The sequence below is a fragment of the Cynara cardunculus genome, assembly GCF_001531365.2.
Source record: "Cynara cardunculus var. scolymus isolate 2C chromosome LG 16, CcrdV1, whole genome shotgun sequence".
Taxonomy (NCBI): Eukaryota; Viridiplantae; Streptophyta; class Magnoliopsida; order Asterales; family Asteraceae; genus Cynara; species Cynara cardunculus.
The window spans coordinates 16,653,379-16,673,876 of record NC_037543.1 but is presented as its reverse complement, the minus strand read 5'-3'; the positions used below and the strand labels follow the sequence as shown (position 1 = coordinate 16,673,876).

The 20,498-nt window shown below is 34.3% G+C and overlaps 1 protein-coding gene, 1 long non-coding RNA gene and 1 other non-coding gene across 4 annotated transcripts; 1 reads left to right on the top strand and 2 right to left on the bottom strand.

Annotated features, from left to right (window-relative positions):
- Positions 1-1,601: 1,601 nt before the first annotated feature.
- LOC112499784 lies at positions 1,602-1,708 on the top strand. Its single transcript, XR_003067304.1, has one exon. It is a non-coding gene; the product is annotated as a small nucleolar RNA R71 (small nucleolar RNA).
- Positions 1,709-4,116: 2,408 nt separating this feature from the next.
- LOC112499671 lies at positions 4,117-6,578 on the bottom strand. Of its 2 annotated transcripts, XR_003067248.1 has the most exons (4): positions 6,554-6,578; positions 6,042-6,054; positions 5,151-5,503; positions 4,117-4,338 (listed from the first exon to the last, which is right to left on the bottom strand). It is a non-coding gene; the product is annotated as an uncharacterized LOC112499671 (long non-coding RNA). The 2 variants fall into 2 exon arrangements; XR_003067247.1 differs by lacking the exon at positions 4,117-4,338 and having other exon boundaries at positions 4,949-5,503.
- Positions 6,579-10,004: 3,426 nt separating this feature from the next.
- Positions 10,005-14,628, bottom strand: LOC112529040 (agamous-like MADS-box protein AGL104). The gene is made up of 11 exons (XM_025140119.1): positions 14,444-14,628; positions 13,802-13,855; positions 13,685-13,703; positions 12,811-12,872; positions 12,669-12,696; positions 12,504-12,565; positions 12,223-12,322; positions 12,063-12,113; positions 11,255-11,391; positions 10,980-11,163; positions 10,005-10,100 (listed from the first exon to the last, which is right to left on the bottom strand). The coding sequence occupies exons 1-11, from the start codon at positions 14,626-14,628 to the stop codon at positions 10,005-10,007; spliced, it is 978 nt and encodes a 325-aa protein (XP_024995887.1).
- Positions 14,629-20,498: the final 5,870 nt, after the last annotated feature.

Genomic DNA, 20,498 nt, shown 5'->3' with positions numbered 1-20,498 from the left:
TGATGTCGGTGTGATGTTTAAGATGAGTATCCTGGTCATCGTGGTTAACACGCTTGCTGAATGTAGTAGGGTGGGTGTTTGCAATTTAGGTTTCCTGACTCGTGTTCATAGCTTAGACATGATTCCAAGGATTGACTGGTGCAACTTTATATATGATTGCATAGCGACGAGCAAGCTGTGTTGGGTCTTCTGTCATTTTACGCAGGCCTACTAACATGTTTAACGGTAAGAACATTGATCCCTGATATAACTGGGTCTTTGAGAAACTTGGCATAACTGGGCATTTGCTCAATTGCCTCAACAAGTGGTATGTTGATGTGCAATTCTTTGAACACATCCAAGAATTTTTTTAAATGCAATTCTTCTTTCTGATGCCTCAACCTTTGGGGTAAGGAACATAAGGAGGAACTAGTTTTTATCACATTCTTGTTTGAATGTGTTGAGCAAGATGGGTCTTGAATGCCTTGAGTCTTTGTGGTACACTTTGAGGGTTTAGATGGAGTCTTAGTATCAAGCTTAGGGGTCTCTAAAACCTCAGTCCCTTCTGATTTTTTTAAAACATCCGCTGGAAACATTAAGGGATATTCTGATCTTGGGGGAATAGAAGTGGTGGTCTCAGTTGCTTGCTTCTCTAAAGGTTGGACCGGTCTTTCTTTGGCAGGGACTAATGCTGTAGCATCAGTTTTTGACAAACTTGGTGCACTAGCTTTTTGCACCTTTTCAGTCAACTCTTTCCCACTCCTAAGGGTCACTGCTTTCACATGTTCCTTTTCTAAGGCTCACGGAACTTCCGTGTTACTAGGCAAAGTACCAATGACTCTATTGGCCTAATTGAGTGCAAATTGACTGACTTTGGTTTCCAGATTTCTGATAGCAGCACTTTGCTAATTAAAAAGGGATTGATTTTGAGAGTTTTGTTGGGTTATCAAAGCTTGATTTTGAGCTTGAGCATGCACAAATAACCCTTTTATCATTGCTTCCAAAGAAGATGATAAATCAGCATGTGAAGGCGGCTTGTTTTGAAAAGGTGGTTGAGCATTTTGAAAATATTGGTGATGATTTTAGGAACTACTCGCATGTTGTTGGGGTTGAAAATTAGAGGTTCCTTGCTGCTTAGGTGCGGGTGGATTTAAACATGGACTGTTCCAAGAAAAATTCGGGTGTTTTCAACTTTCATTGTAATTGTTGGTATAGGGACCAGATCCATTATGAACAAAGTTTATGAATTCAGAATGATGAGGACAATGTTCATACGAGTATTCCCAACCACAACACACACATTTCACAGAGATGACTGTTGGAATATGTGTATTAGCAGCTTGCTGCACTCCCTGACCAGAAGTTAGATTTTTCAACATGTTGGTCATGGAGGTGAGCTGAGCTGTCAATACAGTATATGCATCTACATCATGTATCCCAGCAGTCTTCTTCTGTGATTGAGCACGTGGGTCGGTCCAATGCCCATTATTTGCCGATATCTTTTCCAGGATTTCATATTATAGGTACTGGCTGTGAAGGCTCTGCCTGCAGTCACATCGAGCATTTGTTTTGCCATGGGACTTAACCCATTGTAAAATGTCTCGAGTTGAATACAATATGGAATGCCATGGTGTGGGCATTTTCTCAACAGCTCTTTGAACCTTTCCCACACTTGAGGAACAGCCTCATCGTCCAGTTGTTTGAAAAGATAGATCTCATTCCTGGACTTAACGATCCTTGTTGGTGGGAAATATTTTCGCAAAAAAAATTCCGCCATATTACTCCAAGACGGCACAGAACCCGGTGATAAAGAGTTAAACCATGCTTTCGCTCGATCCCTTAATGAAAATGGAAATAAAGTGAGTCTGAGAGCGTCATTGGACACTCCCAGGATCAGGAAAGCATCAGTGATTTCCATAAAAGACTTTAAGTGCGAATGTGGGTCCTCTTAGGGTAATCCGGAAAATTGGCCATTCGTTTGCAACATGTGAAACATTATCGGTTTTAGATTGAAATGGAGAGCAGTCATATGTGGTCTAACTATCCCGGAATTTAATTGCTCAAAATCCGGAATAGCATAATCCATGATCCTTCCATTTTTGGAATTTGTCAGATTAATGATGTTCAGAGTTTGTGCTCTTTATTGATCATTATGCTCCGATTATGTGTCCTCATTACCAAATTATTATCATTATGTGGGTGTCTTTGTGGAAAGTTCGGAAATGGTGGTATTGGTGCAAAAACTGGCGGCTGGTTTTCCAAATGTGGTATTTCCGGAATGATTGGGTGAGGCAACGCCATGTTCGGAGGGAGTAGAGCAAAAAATGCTCTTTGAGCCCTCCTCCTATGGTGAAACGTTCTCGCAATGTTGGGATCAAATTCGAAAAATTCCCCGTGATGCGTCCGTGGCATACACCACTTTTAAAACGATTCAAATGGTACTAGAAAAATCAAATTATTTACTTTACTCAAAATAAACTTTTAGCTTGTCAATCCTCGGCAGCGGCGTCAAAAACTTTGTTCATTATATTGCACACCTTTAGACTAAAGAAATTGACCACAAAACAAGTATACAATACAGCCCAATATCGTCTTTCCAAGTAATAAAGTGGTAAAATACCGGATTATCGTTCACGGAGATTGTAGCGAAAGTTTACTAAGAGTCCAATGAAAGAAATGATTTCAGATGATGAATTTGAAGACTTCAGTTTGATATTAAGGTGATTTAATACAGACAACAGAATATATAAGGATAGCAAGGGTGTAAGACTTGTGGTGAGACCCAAACGCAAATTCCAGTAGCCAATGCTGTAGGAATGCTACAGCAAGCAGTGTTTCAAAACTTAGTTTCACCATCTATTTTGAAGGTATTCCTTTCGGACTTCACCATTGCACAATATTATAACTTTCAACCCATATTTCTATGTGGTATCCGAATCAGGGAAAGTGACAAGATGGTGTCTTCAAAATATATGGATAAAGAAATCTCTTTGTTAAAAATCACTCTTTCGAGTCGATTCCATATCATTCAAGTTGGCGTGTATTCTAGATAGTTTATTTCTGAATCTATCGCACCTAAAATGTCCTTACATTAAAATTTTAATTCAAAATTACCAAAATTATAAATTTCCTAATTTATCTAATGATTTGTGGTTGAGATTGGATCTCACGATTACCACAAACTAGTCAGTCCTCCGTTGAATGGACCCCTATATATATACTATATTATAATTTGACAAAAACTCTTAAAAATCACTTTTTATGCGTAAAGTACTATTTATTAATGCATATTACTTAAAACTGAAGATTGTAAGTAGATTGTGCGTAAGTACAACCTATTAAAGCTCCGTATTTGAATTCGTGTAACTAACTGCAGATAAACATAATCAAATATAGAATAAACATCTCATTTTAAATATAAAAAACCAAAATATAATTAGGATAATCATTGAGTTCTAACAGAATACTTAATTATTATCCTTATAAAATATTATATTATTAAATCAAAAATAAATTATTTCATTATTAAACTTAAATTAAATTATAATAAAAAAAATTACATAAAATTTCTTTTGTTTCATTGGTGTGTATTATAATTTGCTTGGGACATTGAACACATTTGGGATCTGATTTGTTTTCGCATTTGTTACTTGTTAGTGTGTTCATTTACACACGTTGATTTTATTGTGGGTTCATTAGTCATGGTGGGTTTGATCTACGTCTGGATCTCTTGAAACAATTTCATCAACTTCAACACCTGCATTTTGTACAATGATTCGATCTTATGAGCTCGATTTGTTTGTGTTTGAGGCTTCTTCTTTGATCCTTCTATTTAGTGAGTCTGATTTAGTTTGCTATGAACTCGAGTTATTTGTGTTTAATGCTTTGTTTCTGGTTGTGTTGTAGCGGTGGTTAGTAGTGGCGCAGAAGGCGACTTGGTGGTGGATGAGGAGTCAATATTTGTTAACCAAAAAATAAGCCCCAGTAGTTATAGGCGCGTCAACTGATGCTCTCAAGTTCTCCAGTTGAGGAGCAGCCACGTTGAAAATCATAGGAAATCCGGTAGGATCTGTAATTGTGAGATTAGAAAGTTGTCTGAATGGCATTGAAGTCCAAATATGCTTCCATTTCTTAGACCATGTAATTGTCTGAATGGCAAATTTCATGTCAAGAAAAGATAGAATGTGATGAATAATCTCATCTCGCAAGTTGCTTATCATATCTTCTTCATCTGCAATTATACTTTCTCTATCATGTACGACATCCATCTCTTCGGTTACCCTTTCAGATTCAACCGGAAGTTTATGCTTCCTCTATATTGGTTGCTTATGCTTCGATCTTGCTTTGAATTTGAATCACCTGAATTTTGTAAAGGTATATCAGCAAAGATAGTAGAAGAAAATTTGGATTTGATATGCTTGAAAGACGTGGTTAGTATATAAAAGGTGTATGTGATGTTTTATTTGCTTATCCCACAATGACGCAAAGACGATAAGGGTTAGTGTATAAAAGGCAGATGGATGCCTTTTTTTTATCCTACGGCAAATAGACGGATAGATTTGAAAGAAGTGCGAGTACATAATTTTTTTGTAAGAGTACGGAGGCCCTCATGCGATGGCACCATCGGCACACCTCATGGCTGGCCTTGATGGTGAGTAACCTCACCGGATGCTCCAAGACTCATCCTAGTCGTGAAATATGTGGAACCCATCGAATTTGTTAGATCGGCTAGACTTGAACCATTTTAACCTTTATATATGTCGAAACCTTATTTTTCTCCTCAAATAGCTATTTTCATTTCCTATGGTTGCACTAAATTAATAGCAGGATAAAAAAGATTTTAGCATAAAATCACATATAATTCGACCATTTTCTCGGCACGTATACATTCCCAGCCACAACGAATGGGTCGCGAACCGTAGGTACGTTTTGAGATTACCCGAATGATAACTACAGAGCTTAAAGACAAATAATAGGTCATTAATTGCTGAAAATTAATAAGATTCATAACCACCTCATTCTTCTAACATAAACCTCACCCAAGTCTCTCGCTCTACACCTTCCAAATTCCAAAATGTTAACATGGCTGCAGGCTCATGTACTATCTTTCGTAACACTTTGAACCTTTCTGTTGTAGAAAGTGAATGAATTTTTGAAAGTTCAGAACAAACCTTGGCAGTTTTGTTTTGTAAATTCACTTGAGGTTGTACCAATATGGCTGAAGCTTGCACAAGTTTGTCCCCAAGTAAGGCAGCCGCACTACTGAAATCTTCAAGAAAATGATCGTTTCCGCTTTTCCTCTTCCTAACACGTACCACATTTGCAGCGGAATGTGCATCACGGCTAACTTCTGTCAGATCATCCGAACCGTCATCATCAGATAGTTGTAGATGTTCTTCCATTTTTGCATTCTCTGCCATTTCAACAAAATCTTTGGCTCTATTCCCTTAAAACTAGATCTTTCCCAGAAACAATACACAAATAGTCCAACCGAAGAAGTGTCTAGCTTTTTCTGTTCAGCTGCCTCTGTTTAGGGCTGTAAACGAACCGAACGAACACGAAAGGAGGCTTGTTCATGTTCGTTTGTTTAACTTAACCGAACAAACGAACGAACACGAACGGTAAACGAACGAAAATCTTTGTGTTCGTGTTCGTTCGTTTAGAAATAAGGTGTGTTCGTGTTCGTTTATGTTCGTTCGTTAACATGCTAAACGAACGTAAACGAACGAACATAAACGAACGGGCTAAACGAACATAAACGAACAGATTAAACGAACATAAATAAATATTATTTGAATTCAAAGTAAATAAATAAAAAGTTATATATTAAATTTAATATATAAACGAACGAATATAAACGAACGTAAACGAACGGTAAATGAACGAACGTTCACGAACATAAATGAACGAACGAGACTCTTGTTCATGTTCGTTCGTTTAACTAAACGAACAAAAAAATGTGTTCATGTTCGTTCATTTATTAAATAAACGAACATAAACGAACTTCCCGCCGAACGGTTCACGAACGGTTCGCTGAACGTTCGGTTCGTTTACAGCCCTACCTCTGTTATCAACCTATTCATTCTCATTGAACTTAATTAAAAGGCGACAAAATATTAACTAAAAAACCTAACAAGGAAATAACAGTTAAATCAATAACATACGGTTCTTAAGTCGATAACCTCAAACACAAAACAATGACGACAAATATATATATAAAAAATGATTGAATCAGTCAATTTTAGAACATAAACACAAGCTATTTTCATTACAAATGAAATCCACAATCCAGTAAGTATGTAGAACATAATTTCATTAGTAATGTAATCGTATAATGCAATAATTTTCATCAATTTCCAACGAAATCGAAACTGCAGATCTAAATCATCCATAAAATCAACCTTTTCGTGAATTTTCCGATAAATGCACAGTCAAAACAAAGCAAAATAGCGATAAATGCAATCGGAACAAGTCCTGGAGTGCAATTACAACTAAACAACACACGAAAGAATGAAATTAGCAAGTTTCTTTGTAGTGTATAACTCAACAAACAAAATCTGATACAGATTCTTACCATTTACCGAATGAAGAGACTAGGGCGGATCGAGAGATGGAGATACCGGCGAAGCGGAGTGAGGGGACCTTTTTGAACTCTCTTATCTAATTTATATTTAGAGCAAATTACAAATTTACTCCCTTGATTTCCCGTTGATTGGCAAAAAGTTCCTGAACCCTGAAATTCTTGCTTTATGGTCTTCAGGGTTTTATTTTCGTTAAAAAACTTTGTTAAGTCATAAGCCATTTTGGCTTATTTACTAATTCTTTTAACTTTATGTTAAGAAATTGTCTTTATATAGTATTTAATATTTTTAAAATATAAACATACATATACACAATATGAAGGAAAATTAAACCTTAAGAACGTTTAAGTCTTGAATTTTAGGGTTTATGAGTCTTTTTCATAACCACGATAAAACCAAAGGGACTAAATTTATAACTTACTCTTGTTTTTATTTTATTTTATAATATTTGAGTAAATTATGAATTTGGTCCAATTCTATGTAGAAAATTAAGGATTTGACTCTGGGTGTGAAAAAAAGTAAAACCTTACACCAAAATAAAAACACAGTAGGAAAAAATAAAAATAGAATAAAGGAAAGAGTACAACGTTCAGTGTCTTTGTAATACATAAAATTTTCCTTTAGTCTAATATTCTTTCAGATTCATACATTAATCATGAGAGTTAGAAAAGAAGAATGGTATATAAACTGTTTTGTCTCACTAAAACCTTACACCAAGGAACAAAACCCAATGGAAAAATAAAACCTTGGATGAAGGAAAAAGCACATAATACCAATATTACATATACAGTAGATTCCCCTTTTGTCCACTACTCCCCTAATTCGTGCATTAATCAAGAGAGTTTGGAAAGTCAATGCATTCTTTGATACTTTCTACATGTTTCCTAAATATGGTTTTAGGTAATGATTTGATAAGCAAATATGTCACATTCTCCTGACATCATACTTGATTCGCTTGAATCTCGAGAAAAAAATTTGTTATTGATGATTATATATAAACTTAAAGAAAAATATGCTTTGTGTTATCACCCTATATATATCTTCTTTTCATTTCTTTGATACACGATGCATTATTTTCATATATGCAGGTAAGGTATTGGATTAACTTAAAACACTAGCTCCTCTAATATGTGCAATGATAGTCCTTAACCATGTACACTATTGAATAGTCTCATGTAGAGTAATATTCTTGGAATAATTCAAAGAGATAGCTACAAGAGTTTGCCTAGTTTCTTCCCAAGCAAAAGGCATGTTCCCTATGGTGAATCTTTATCCAATTTGGGAATGACCTTTTTTATGATTCAGGGTGATAGTTAAGAACAACAAAAACATACCAAGACATTATTTGATTTTTTTCTATAAAGGTGGGTACTTGGTCGCTCACATTCAAAGTAGAAATTGAAGTTCCATTATCAATCTCATTTTCTCTTTGTAAGGGAAATATAAGCTCACTTCAATGGTTCCAAAAGATTAATTTGATACCAATGACATTGCATTGGCGCTGAGCTAAATCTAGCTACCAAGTTCATTGAGAAATACAATATACGGTGAAGTGTATTGTACAAAGTACAATAATGTGTCTATTGTACTTAGATAGGGATTTCCAATTCCCAACACCTCTTCGTCATCATCCTTTAGACGAAATAGATTTTTTCTTATATCCAACACTTTGACCGATCATGGGAGTGCTAGCCAGATGCGCTTGTCCATATTAAATCGCCTGAACATTATCTGGACATATGCGGAATCGGTGGCTTAAATATTCCACAAGTGTGGTGTCCGAGCTCCAATAGCTAGATAGAACCAAGTTTTCCCAAGATATTTGATAGCAAAAATATACACACGTAAATGTGGCACAATAATGATGCAAGTATACACCAAATATTGAATTCTCTTTCAAGTAATAAAGTGTTAAAACTACCGAGATTGTATCCACATGGATCGGACTTCAAAGTTTCGAGTACTAAGTCGAGAATACACCAATTTCAATTAGAGAAGAAGAAAACATATTTGAGCGAATTTGATAATTTTCACAATGAAATAAAAACAAGAAACTAAAAATGTGCATGGTGTAATTTTTTTAAAGACATATGTAGTAACAAAATAATCAGATACTTTGTGTATCACAAAAACGTTTGTAAAAACCTTAATCTCTCGAAAGTGAATATTTATAGATCGTGCTCACAAAATGCCTACAAAATGCACATTGTTACTGATTCTTAATCTGGCCAATTTATCTAAGTTCATAAAATATCAAGTTCGATTAGTATGAAGATTTATGTCCAAATCTCTTTGTGATATAAAGCTTGACCAAAATTTGAACCAAAGCAAATCATACAAAACTTGTATTTCTACGTGATTATCAAAGAGTTTCTCAAATCTTTGTGCATCACTTAAGCCATATTCTGGATCCGACTATCTCTGGATCTAAGATATAATATTAACACTTCGAAGTAATCGGCTTATTCGCATAGAGTTTATGTCCTGACTCAAATGATCAAACTTAAAAATTAGCGACAATGACAACACCCAAGTGTTGCCTATTAACCTTAAGTTTGACTCACACCCACACTTAAGGGGTGCTTAGCTAATAATTAAAGTAACGAACATAATATCAACCCGAATAACTCGTACGGTTTGGGTTGGGTTGGGTTGCACTTTGGTTTGAATTTGATTGAGTTGAGATTTTTCAAACTGCAAGCATTTGGTTGAGTTGTTCAAATGATTTCAACCTGATCAACCTAACTCATGAACACCTCTAATCATGGCCATGTCATGTTTATCTGATTAACCGTAACTGGATACCTTATTTGTGCTCAAACTTATGTATTAGCATTTAGCCCTTAAACACGAACTTTAAAAGCATGTTATTCAAAATGTAAATCGAAGCAAAATACAATTCATTTATATCACTACTAAAAAGGGAATTATAACGTAAGAATAAAGAAAAAGTGTAAGTTCTATAATTTCCTTTCCATTCTTCCTATTATTCTTCATTCATAATTACTTCATGTAGGGTTATATTGTGCGTTTCTCATTTCAATGTAAGCCTTATTATCATTATTTCTATAATGTTTTAAACAACTTAAGTTACTTTATTAATAATAAAGTGTAGTATTTAAAAGTTTTACAATAAATTTATACGATACTTTTAGACGTTTTAACAAAAAAAATTAAGACTTTTTTTAAAAATAAAATGTCGTATTAGCTACAATACTTTTAAGAAATGTCTTATAACTCATCTTTTTATAAGATATTTGTGTTTATAAGATAGTTTTCAAATAATGTCTTGTAAAAATATTGACGTTAATCTTTTTTCGAAAATGAGAACGTAAAAACAAAGCCATTGTCAAATGAGACGTAAAAATTTCAATTAAAACTTATTTTATTACAAATAAATGACTTTACACATAATGAAAACCATAACTCCACGAATTTCATTGGTCACAAACTTCTTGCTTGATGACACAATAAGGAGGCATCTACTTGTTGATTGGGCACCATTTCCATTCCTCCACTTGGATTCCCCATTTCATTTTGCTGCAAAGGGTTGGTTGATTCACATAAATTTTCCATAATAACTATTCAAAATCATATATGAATTGCAATAATGAATCAAATGTAAACAACAACGTATTGTGTACAACCTTATTGAGAGTCTTACTCAGTAAGTGAGGGTGACGACTTTTACCCGGGTAAACGCTTATCATATATATTGTTGCACACGATACCATTTTGATATACTACAATCTACTATAAAATAAATTATAGTGCTGACTTCTAACGGTAAGCATTTACCGGATAAACATTTAAGTAAACAGCCCCCTAATATCAAGCCATGTTATCTCATGATATTAAGACCAAGACATGGGCGTTTTATATAATGATATTACAATAAGTTAGCAAAACCATCTTAGTCAACCTAACAAGCTCTATATACTTTTGAAACAAAAACCTATTTCATCAATTAAAAGTACATGATATTACCATCCAATTCGTAACTCGTACGTACAATTAGCTTTTTTAGGAAACATATTGAACAAATGTCATATGAAATTGTCCTAAAAAACGAGTTTTGTTGTAGTGAAATACGATTAATATAATATTCAAGCTTGTGTAAGTTGATCGATGCTAAAACGCTTCCAACCCATCTTAGGAACTCACTAATCAACCGTTTCTAGAAAAGAAAATAACGCATGCTTTAGTATCTTTTGTAATTCTAGAGGCAAACGAGCTACATCTCTAGTTATCCTTTACGGCTTTTGATGTAAAACAAGCTGACTAAACATAATAGAAATTGCATCGGTCATGAGGATCACGACTGCGCAGGTTTTCTAGTGAAAATCACCTAAGATAAGTTAACAATCATGCCATAAAGCAAAATGGGAATGAAAGCAATAGGATTTAGAAATCAAAAACCTTGGTCACTGAGAAAGTGACATCATGAGTCATAAGAGAAGATAAGAACTCATCAGTTGACTGATGCCATAGTTGAAGGCTCTCTTCAGTTTGGTTACAACCCTGAAACCCTTCAATGCTTTGTGGTTCCTCATTCATGGTTGATTTTGGCAATGGGTCAAATATTGCATTTGTCAATTGGTTCCTGAAAAATACAACATTATTGTGGAAACTTATTATTGTTGTTGAAGATGGTTTGTGGAAACTTATTATGCTGCATAGTACGATGATCGAACCTCGTGGCTTCAAAGGTGTTTTCGGGTGAAGCTGTGGTGAACATGTTTTGGTGGTTTTGTCCGTTCATTTGATTAGCACCGTCACAAACATTTTCCGGCCAACAATTGATATCCTCATTCTTTGATGAACTTTCTCCCTGCCACATCTCGAATATTAGTCATATATACGATTGGTTTTACGAAGATACATAAAATAACATCTTATTTCGTGAAAATGAACAGTTTTAGATCACTACAACAAACTTGGATTATAGGACACCTAAAATATCCAAACATGCTAATAGAATATGACTTAAGTTTATGAGCTAAACAATAAAACATATGTTTAAAAGTGTTGCAATAGGTTTATAAACACTTTTTAGGCGTTTTAACAAGTTTTTTTGTAATATTTTAAAAATAAAGTGTTGTATTAGTTAATTTATAGGATAATTTTAAGAAATATCCTATGAACTCATATTTTTATAGCGCATGTGTGTTTATAGCACATTTTTCAAATGGTGTCTTGTAAAATAATTAATATAACAGTTTATTTTAAAAATGTTTTAAAAAGTTACTAAAACACCAAAAAACATCCTATATAATTAAATCTAGTAGCGTCTATGGTAACACTTTTAGATATGATGTTTATTGTTTGGTCCTATAAATTTAAGTCCTATAAAACATTTTATTAGTACACTTAAACATTTTAGAAATCCTACAAACCCAATTTTATTATGGTGGATACGTTGTTTTTTTGCATTTTCGTTATATAACACTTTTTTTTTACCTATTAGCATCATATATATGTGATCTATAATTTGATTTTTACCTGTAATACTCTTAGATGGTATGCTGGTGGTTGGTTACTTAACAAATATTCCTGTAATAATCGAACGAAAAACATACAAGACTCGTAAGTGTTATATATTTTCTTATGAAATACAGTTAATGAAACTAAACGCACAATTAATAAGATAATTTGAAATTACCTTGCGTTGTGTAACACGATCTAACGTTTTATAAATTAATTTCTCGTACGATTCATAATCGTAAAGTGATGTGAAGGTTGTTGGATCCGGCTCAAATATCCTTCAATTGAATCATAAACCGAAGAAGAGTGAGTAACACGATGAACTATACGTGTGGAATCTTTATCCTAATAAACACAAGTCATTGTCGAACGATCAGTCTACTTATGTATTATGTTTTTCGGATAAAGATTTCACATACATTTTTTTATCGATTAAGGCAAGGAACATATATTTGCAACCTTAATTGTTCCTTGGCCATATGTAGTTGATGTTGTAAGGTGCTAATTTCTTGATGGATTTCCTAAAACACAAAGAGTTAGAAGAACAACTATAAGGAGTTTCTCTATTTCATAATTTTGATTTTGAGTTGCTTATGAATATAAATAGAAATATAATGTTGGTACCTCGGATTGCATATCGATCGCTCCGGGACTGTTACAAGACACTAAAGTTAGCGATCGTTTAAATATACAGATGTTTAGATATATGAACGTTTTTCTGTATAAAATAAATATAATGAAAAAAGAGATAGAAAGAGGGAAAAACCAAGGAATATGGATGGCTAAATCATTTTCACTCCTGATCTTGCTTAGAAGGCTGTTTAAATACTGCAAAATTTCATCAAATTCAAAACAATCCACATGTTAAAGTCATATATATGTACACAATATATATATATATATATATATAGAGAGAGAGAGAGAGAGAGAGTGTCTGTCGATCTCTCAGAGTGTCAATCTCTTTTAATTCGATAACGTTGATCATGTGCGTTTTGGTAAAAAAAAAAAATAACACTGATCACGTGCGTTTTGGTAAGAAAATGAAGCTATGGATATTTTTGAAAAAATCATTATTGGTGTGTTGATTAGTTTCTTACTTTTCGTATTTGAGGTCCAACGTCCAATGTTGGAGTCTCTTATTGCAATGTTTTTAAAAACATAATAAATATGAAGTTACAAGCTAAAAACTAAGAAATTGATTGAAACGAGATTTGAAACCAAGCCTAGGATGGGAACAAAGTCGTCCAAACGTACTCTATCAAGACAAACTTAGGTTATTAATATAGTTTCAAAATATATATGGCAGCACCCAATGTTATAATACAGTGACATCTCTCACGACCCTATTTTTTTTTTTTTTTTTAGAATGGAGGAACGAAGTGGTGGTCTATGCCACAGTATCTTAAACACTCGGTCTGCTCCTGATTGAGAGTAGGTGAACATAAAGGTGTAGGAATGTCTTGTCACTATTGTGTTACTTACTTACAAAAAAAAAATGACACTGCGTTTTTTTCAACCACCAGATAATAAAAAAATCAAAAGACTGATGATAAGAAATTGTTTTAATTAAGTAATACATACTTAAATAAATTCAATAGAAAATGGTAATAAGAAATTGCATGGATGACTCAAAAACATACCTCTCTATGTTGAATCACACTGCAAACCAAAAAAAGAAAGAATTTTCATGCATCATGGAAAAAGAGTTTAGAAAGAGAGAGAAATCTAGAGAGAGAGAGATGGTATATATTAAGTACCTTCCTCTTTCGGAGTCGGAGAGATTTACGTATCGGTTGAGTACATCCTCGGTTCTATAAAACAAAACTCGATGTCACATATTCATTCTTTTTGAAGATCCTGAAAACCACACTCGAAATGGTGCATAAATATGTGTTCTTTATAACATCTATATAACCAAACCAAATGAATCCAATATATCTCGGAAACATATGCATATACATGGCCCCATTAGAAAATAAAAAAAAAAAATTTCTTAGCTTTAAAACAAATTCTTTTGAAATTTCTACCATAGTTCTCCCATTAAATTCTCATGTGGGACCCATCAAACCAAAAAAAACTTGAAGTAAACCAAAAAAACTCCAAAAATCAATAAAAAAAACCTGAAAAAACTTAAAAATCCCTTTAAATCAACCAAGAAAACTTTAAAAATCCCTGAAAATGGTGAAATTAGGCTAAAAACATATAAGATGATTTTACGGATCTTTAATCTAACTTAAAGGTGCCCACTAGAAAGAAATCTTGGATCTGGCATTGCATGCATGTTATCTACCCCAAATGGTAGAACAATGTTTCGATGACGAATCCCCAATGTTATAATGCCTACACATCATTTGAATAGAACGACAAATAAGAATGCGATTGGGGTTAGGGTTTGAGACCTCCGTTTGCAGGAAAAATGGTTGAGGCGACCGGAGGGAGAAAACATGATGAGAGCAATGTCGATATCACATAAAACGGAGAGCTCGTAAGCCTTCTTGATGAGTCCATTTCTACGTTTGCAAAATGTGACCAATCTGCTTGTGTTGTTCTCGATTCTTTTCATTGGAAGCTTATTCCGACCCATTTCTAATTATATACATGGATTGTCCTCTTTCTATTTCAAGAAAGATCTAAGAATAAAAGGTATTTGCTTTCTAAAAACAGAAATCAGTTTGCATTTTATCTCATACAATCCAGTTTTAGAAAGATGAAGAAAAAGAAAGATGATGAAACCTGCAATGGAGGAGAGAGAGAGAGAGAGTGAAAGGGGAGAAGGAAAACGTGCCAAAATATTGGTGGAGGGAAGAGGTCATACTTCCTTTTGTTCAGCCTTACGTTTAAAATGGATATCCCAAAATATGTAACGATTTCATTATGTATTAACTTCATTTTGTTCCTTAAATATTTTACTTATTTTGTTGGAATCGAAGAAAATATGATTAACAAATTAGAAATATAAAATCGTACCATCGACCTTGAGATTAGATCAAAACGATTAACGTTTTGGTTCAAGAAATATTCAAAACCAAGAATCCATACAGATGTAGATGATGGTTAGGAGGTCGATTTAATTAGTGCCACCGTTTAAGTGTCACAACGTGCCATCGGTTTATATGAATTCTAATTATTTTTTGTTTAAAAAATTTCTAAGGCCATCTCTGCTTTTGGCTTGTTTTTTTTTCCTCCCGAAAATGTTACTTTTAAAGATGATAAACATCTATGTGAAGTGTGTACGATGTATTTTTGTAAAATATGGGGTTAAGATAACGTATTCGTTATGAATTAGATTTAGGTAGCGTTTGGTTTGTTGTCTTAGAATTGGGTGATGATAACGGTTTTGATAATCGGTAAACTTAGAGCGAGTATGATCGCAATGATTTTAAAAGAGTGATTTGATTTATAAGTTGGATTTGAGCATCACCATGCTTCTATGTTCCCCACTTGAAGCACCACTTGATTAAATATACCAAGAAATGAAAGAAGATGATGGAGGATAATGGTGGTTGATGCAACAAGGAGAAAGTAGGGAGATCATATTCTAAACTAAATATTCACACAAAAATACATAAATTCATAACTGAATTTTGTTAAAGAATCATTTAATGCAACCTTGGGAAATGCTCTTTTTTGCATACATCTTTTGATTTTTCGACGATGTTTCAACTTAAAAAACGTAATACGGAAAAGAAAGAGTTTGAGTTGGAAAAAGAAAGCATTAATGTATCTAGAATGGAAAAAAGCCCACGTCAAGACACAATCATCCAGTATTGTCACTACAAAACAAAGGGGTTTACCGATGGAGTTTTCTGCAGAAATTTAAGACGGATTTGAGGTGAAAATCTTTCAGTCAATCCGCTCGTAATCACGATCAGCGGCAACGTTTTCTCTGACCGTGAGATCCGTCGATGATGACTTTTCCGACGGATTTTTCCGTCGGTAAAAACCTTATGTTTTGTAGTGGGGTTCTGTAGGGTAGAAAAAAGTCATTGTACAATGTTTAATATAAAACTCTTTTTTTTTTTTTTGTTACCATGGGTGCCCGGGTAAGGTTCTGCACATCTCGACTACTCTTTAATGGACCCTCAAGATTGAAAATCCTAAGTGGCTGACCTTGAGGAGACTCTAATCGACTACATATGGGGAGAAGCTCCAATGTCTAGCTTTTTTTTGCCGGTAAAGCTTATGCTTACACTCAATAAATCAGTTATAATGATATAAATATCAATGGTGAACACAAACTATTTTGAATACAAACAGTGATGATTGCTTTTGGATTTTCTAAAAGATGAAAGAAATTCCCAAGGGCATACTGGATCCGCCCTGATATTTCGAAATTACGAACGTTCTAAATGTTTATTTTTTTTACAGTTTTGGTCCATGGTCGTTAGTAGAGTTAGTTGGTGTTATTAAGTGAGAGACCTTTTAGTCCGTTTTTATCTTTTTAATTAAAAGAATTAGTGTACAAGTCCTCAAAGAATATATGTACAAGTTATTAGATCAATTAAGAAAAGAAAGAAAAAACCTAGCCTACCTGTGAAACACCCCCCATATATTGGTGATTTTAGTATAACAATCGGTCTATCTTCAGACGTGCATGCTTTTAGCCGTATATGAACAGTTGACTTTTACAAAGTTGGTAAGCATGTTTGGAGACAATAAAGCAACTCCTTACAGGTACCTTTTTGTGAGAGGTATGGGGTTGTCCTTCTGTGCATAGAGGATAAGATAAAAACTAATCTTGTAGAGAAAGATTCATTTGATCGCTGACACTGATTTATCTCGAAAGGTTCTTCAGCGTTTGCTGAGTCTTGGTCAGATTCACATTTGATTTAGACATTCTGTTATCACTGAATCCACTTCATATCACGAACTCGTTTGAATGTGGTTACTCCAATGGTTAACACACCAAAGCCTTTGGTGTATCTTTTTCCATCTCCACCAAAGATCATTGGGGGACCTTTTATTTCCTTGTACTCAGATAACAGAGACTTAGTACAAGCCATGTGTCTTGAGCATCCATTATCAAGATACCAGATGCTCTGACTCCCTGCAATATAAAGGAAATTAATTTTGCTTTCCTATCTATTTTGTAATGGGTCAAACTAAGTTAGTTGGTGTGGAGGTTTCGACTTTCTTCACTGAGTCTGATGACTCAACTTTAGTGGTTTTGTTCACTTTTCTTGGTTTGCCAACTTTTGTGGTTTTCACCTTTGCTGGTTTTTCAGCTTTAGTGATTTTCTTTACCCTAGCTGATTTCTCAGCTTTGGTAGCAACTGGGCACTTGCTAGCAATGTGATTTGTTTCACCATAGTGATAGCATTTCTTATAGTTGAAGGAAGTTTTAGGGCTAGAAGCATGAGAGTTAGAAATCTTAAGGTGAGAAAGACCTGGTCCAAAAATACCTTTTTCAGAAGTCCTGGGAGGAACAACTGGTTCCTTAAAAGTAAGATCAACTTGCAGCTTTGGGGTTGATCTTCGAATAAATCCAGAGATCTTTTTATCAGAAGGTGAAGGTTGGCATGCTGAGGGCTTAGAGGAAACCTTCTTCTACTTTTGGTTTTTATTGGTCTTTTGAGGAATGCTAGCAATAGATTTACCCTTGTCTAAGAATTTTAAGCTCTTAGGAGTTTTCTCAAGAATAGGTTTAGACTCAGATATGGAGGAATACTGAATGGAAGAAGTGTCAGAGATAAAGGAGATAAAAGTTCCAAATTTTAACATGGATTTGTCACTGACATGTTCTTCATGGTCTGAAGAATATCCAAGACCACTCTTAACCTTTGTAGGTATCTAAGCATTTATGATCTCATTTGCTTTAATCGAGGCTTTACCCCATCCTTCAATGGTATTCTTTTTAGCTTTGAGTTCAATTATAGCTTGTTCATGCTCAATGATAACTTGCTCGTGTTCAATACTAATTGCTTGGCTTAAAATGACTTGATCTTTATGATTTTTTTCAATCTTAGTAAGTTCTTGATTTTTGAATGACATTTTTCAAGTTGTTTTTGAAGATCAACATTTATTTTTTCAGCTTTCGATTTTCCATTTAGTGCATTGTAAAGGTACACAATCAGCGTATCTAATGCAGAAAGACTCGGTTCCAGAGATAGACAGATCATTCAGATTTAGTGCCTGAGTTGAGGTTGAAGAATCATTTGAATATGAAGACTCAGATCATGCGTCTTTAACTTCCTTGATGTTGGTCATAAGACAGAGGTAAGTCGTGTCGTCATCATCTAAGGAGGATTTGTCAGATGAATCAACCCAATCATGTTCTTCAGCGATAAGACCCTTGCCTTTACGATGGTAGTTCTTCATCTTTTTATAATTCTCCTTCAGCTTTAGATATTTATCGTCTTTTGATTTGAAGGAGGATGAGGTGGAAGATGGCTTCACGGCTTTCTTAGACATGCACTCACTTGCAAAGTGTCCTTTGTGTTCAGAGTTAAAGCAGATCGCTGAAGCCTTATCAATGGGGGTTGATTTTGGCTTGTCAGCAATAGTTAGTGTAGGAGGTCTTTGAAAGTTATTTTCTTGGAAAATCTTCTAAAGGAATTTGTAAGAAGAGCCAGTGACTCATCAAACTTCGAAAGATCAACGTTTGTTAAGTCCTTAGAGTTAGATGGGTCTAACTCAGTGATCGTGAGAGTAGGAGTTGTCACTGAAGGAGTTTCAGAGAGTAAAGCTACAAGAGAGCTTTTTGATTCCTTTGAATCTCTTATGAGATTCTTCTTTAGTTGGCGAGATTGTTCATGATTGAGCAAAATCCCATATAGAGTACTGAGAGAGAGAGAGAGGGAGAGATTGGACATGTCTTTTCACATTTTGAGGCACATAGTGTAACTATCCCATGATTCTGGCAAATATTCTGGGAATTATGTCAGTGTCTCAGAGTTGGAATATTCTCTTTCAACGATCCTGAGGTCTATTAGTAGGCATTTAAAATGCGGGTATACTTCAGACAAAGATTCAGTTTTGCCACAAATGAAACTTTCATATTGTCGCACCAAGTTTGTCTTTCTTGTTTATTGTACCTCAGTGGTACCTTTATATTGAGCACACAATGTTTCCACATGGATTTTAGAGGTTTTAAGCTTCGTTACAGAATGATATACCTCACTAGAAAGAGACATGGCTATGATAGATCTAGCTTTAGTATCAAGAGCCATTTTCTTCTTGTCTTTATTGCACCGTTGGTGAGAGAGTTTTGGAATCTGTCTTTCAGGTATGGCAGCAGTAGTAGCAGTGGTAGGAACTGCTGGAGATATTGCAAATGGAACATATCGTCCATTTTCAACATAATAAGGGATCTGAGGAACACGCCTTCTAGATATAGGGACATTTATTTTTCCAGAGACGGAACTTATCCCTGCTAAATGTGGGAGGTTTGGCAAGAGAGCTATTATCGTGATAGTTTGTTTTTTGTGTTTTGCAAAGACATTTAGAGAAAATGGTTGGTAGATTATCTTTAACAAATAGATAATAAAACACTGTTATGATACCACTTCTTGATCTCAAACAGATCTACAAGAGTTTTAAAGGTAACAACTTGTAGAAGGAGGCGCGTTGAATAAAACACACAGATTTTCACTTTTTAATTCCTATATTGATAAAAGAAGATCAATACAGAATGTACAAATTGTTGCATAAATAAATAAGGTAAAGACCTAATATAAACAATTTAAGAAACACAGAGTTAAGCACAAAGAAGATCAAGAACAAGAAAGAAGATAGTAAGAAGAAGAAGGCGTTGCTGAGAAGAGAGATATTCTTTCAGCTATTTATACTCATTGCATTTAATGCAAGTCAGAGGATACAATACAAGCCACGTGGCAAACTTCTAGTGGAGAGTTTGTTCTTTATCTTTAGAGATGCAAGCTTTTAGCCATATATGAACAGTTGACTTTCACAAAGTTGCTAAGCATGTTTGGAAACAATAAAGCAACTCTGAACGTGTACCTTTCTGTGAGAGGTATGGGTTGTCCTTTTGTGCATAAAGGATAAGAAAAAAAACTAATCTTGTAGAGCAAGATTCATTTGATCACTAACATTGATTCATCTCGAAAGGTTCTTCAGCATTTGTTGAGTCTTTGTCAGATTTTATACTTTGATTTAGACATTTTGTTATCACTGAATCCACTTCAAATGATGAATTGTCATGTCTCTTTCTTTAGCTACTTATTTGACATTGTTGAAGGCTCCTTTGGTGTGAATTTTGTCTTTGGGACTACTTGTTTCTTTGAAACATTTATAGTATATTTTCAGCATCAGTAAACAGACTCAGAGATGATCACTGAAACTGAACAAAAGTTACTGCAAGTATTTTTCACTATATATGTAGGGTCATCGTAAATCACTAAGAGAGTTTGGATCAACATTACTAGAGTACACTCCAAAGTCAATATCGTAACTAGAGAACAAAGAAATCTTAATGAATTATGAGAACGCACATGA